The sequence below is a fragment of the Streptopelia decaocto genome, assembly GCF_964273445.1.
Source record: "Streptopelia decaocto genome assembly, chromosome: 21".
NCBI lineage: Eukaryota > Metazoa > Chordata > Aves > Columbiformes > Columbidae > Streptopelia > Streptopelia decaocto.
Window position 1 is genome coordinate 6411417 of NC_138676.1, and position 1657 is coordinate 6413073.

The 1657-nt window shown below is 52.6% G+C and overlaps 1 protein-coding gene across 1 annotated transcript; it reads right to left on the bottom strand.

The window, feature by feature from the left end:
• Positions 1-318: 318 nt before the first annotated feature.
• LOC309448790 (olfactory receptor 14J1-like) lies at positions 319-1083 on the bottom strand (the record flags this gene model as incomplete). Its single annotated transcript, XM_082070542.1, has 1 exon — positions 319-1083. The coding sequence occupies one exon, from the start codon at positions 1081-1083 to the stop codon at positions 319-321; it is 765 nt and encodes a 254-aa protein (XP_081926668.1).
• Between the last annotated feature and the right edge of the window lie 574 nt (positions 1084-1657).

The window sequence follows — 1657 nt, forward strand, 5'->3', positions numbered from 1 at the left end:
GCCAGGATGGACACGTTTCCCCTCCTCCCATCACAGGAACTGTCCCTGCAGCTCCAAAAACCCTTGCAGGAAGGATATAGTGAAGGATATAGTGATATAGTGTCATTACAGAACCCTTTATTTTGTTTAAATACACATAGATCATGGCTCCTCATTTACACAACCAGTGGTTATAAAATAAAAGCAGATAGTGATTTAGAAAGAGGGTGACAACATTATCACATCAAAACCAATGTCAATAACAAAAGAAAATAGAGATGAGAGGCGGGACCTGCAACTAGTTACATTAAAAATGCTAAGTAGAAGCAGATGGGCAATTTATTGCTTCAGAAAACACCAAGATATGAGTTTCCAGAGGGCATCCTTGAGCTCCTGGTTCCTCATGCTGTAGATGAGGGGGTTCACTGCTGGAGGCACCAAAGAGTACAGAACAGACACCACCAGGTCCAGCCATGGGGAGGAGATGGAGGGGGGCTTCAAGTAGGCAAACATGGCAGTGCTGACAAACAGGGAGACCACGGCCAGGTGAGGGAGGCAGGTGGAAAAGGCTTTGTGCCGTCCCTGCTCAGAGGGGATCCTCAGCACGGCCCTCAAGATCTGCACATAGGACACCACAATGAACACAAAACACATGAAAACTAAACAGGCACTAACCACAAGAAGCCCAAGTTCCCTGAGGTAGGAGTGTGAGCAGGAGAGCTTGAGGATCTGGGGGATTTCACAGAAGAACTGGCCCAGGGCATTGCCCTTGCACAGGGGCAGTGAAAATGTATTGGCGGTGAGCAGCAGAGAATTGAGAAACCCAGTGGCCCAGGCAGCTGCTGCCATGTGGACACAAGCTCTGCTGCCCAGGAGGGTCCCGTAGTGCAGGGGTTTGCAGATGGCAACGTAGCGGTCGTAGGACATGATGGTGAGAAGAGAATACTCTGAACCAAGCAAGAAACAAAAAGAGAAGACCTGGGCAGCACATCCTGAGTATGAGATGGCCCTGGTGTCCCACAGAGAGTTGGCCATAGATTTGGGGACAGTGGTGGAGATGCAGCCCAGGTCGAGGAGGGCGAGGTTGAGCAGGAAGAAGTACATGGAGGTGTGGAGGTGCTGGTCCCAGGCTATGGTGGTGATGATGAAGCCGTTGCCCAGGAGGGCAGCCAGGTAGATGCCCAGGAAGAGCCAGAAGTGCAAGAGCTGCAGCTCCCGTGTGTCTGTGAACGGCAGGAGGAGGAACTGGGTGATGGAGCTGCTGTTGGACATTGGCTGCCTCTGGGCATGAGGACCTGTCATAGGAGGAAAAGGTATAGATTGAGACTTCTCTGGAGAAACCAAAGCCATTTCCGACAGACCCTCCCACCCCGTCACACAAAGAGACACTTTTTCCAGGAGAACGTCCTGGCTGGAGCCCTCGTCGGTGCTTGATGAGTGTGCAATGAAGAGCAGGGTCTCTGCCCAGGGGCTCCTGAGGAGTCAGCCTGACCCTGTGTGATCGGGTGGGCAGGGGCCAGTCCTGGGGTTCAGCTTTGTCAGCTGGAACCGCTCCTGGTGCAGAAGGGACTGTCAGCATCTGTACCCCCAGGCCTGAGAAACTGAGTTGGAGAGGTTTGGTTTTTCTACAGCTCCCTCTCCACTCCCACCCCGGGGAGTGTTGTTGGGTGTCAGAAAC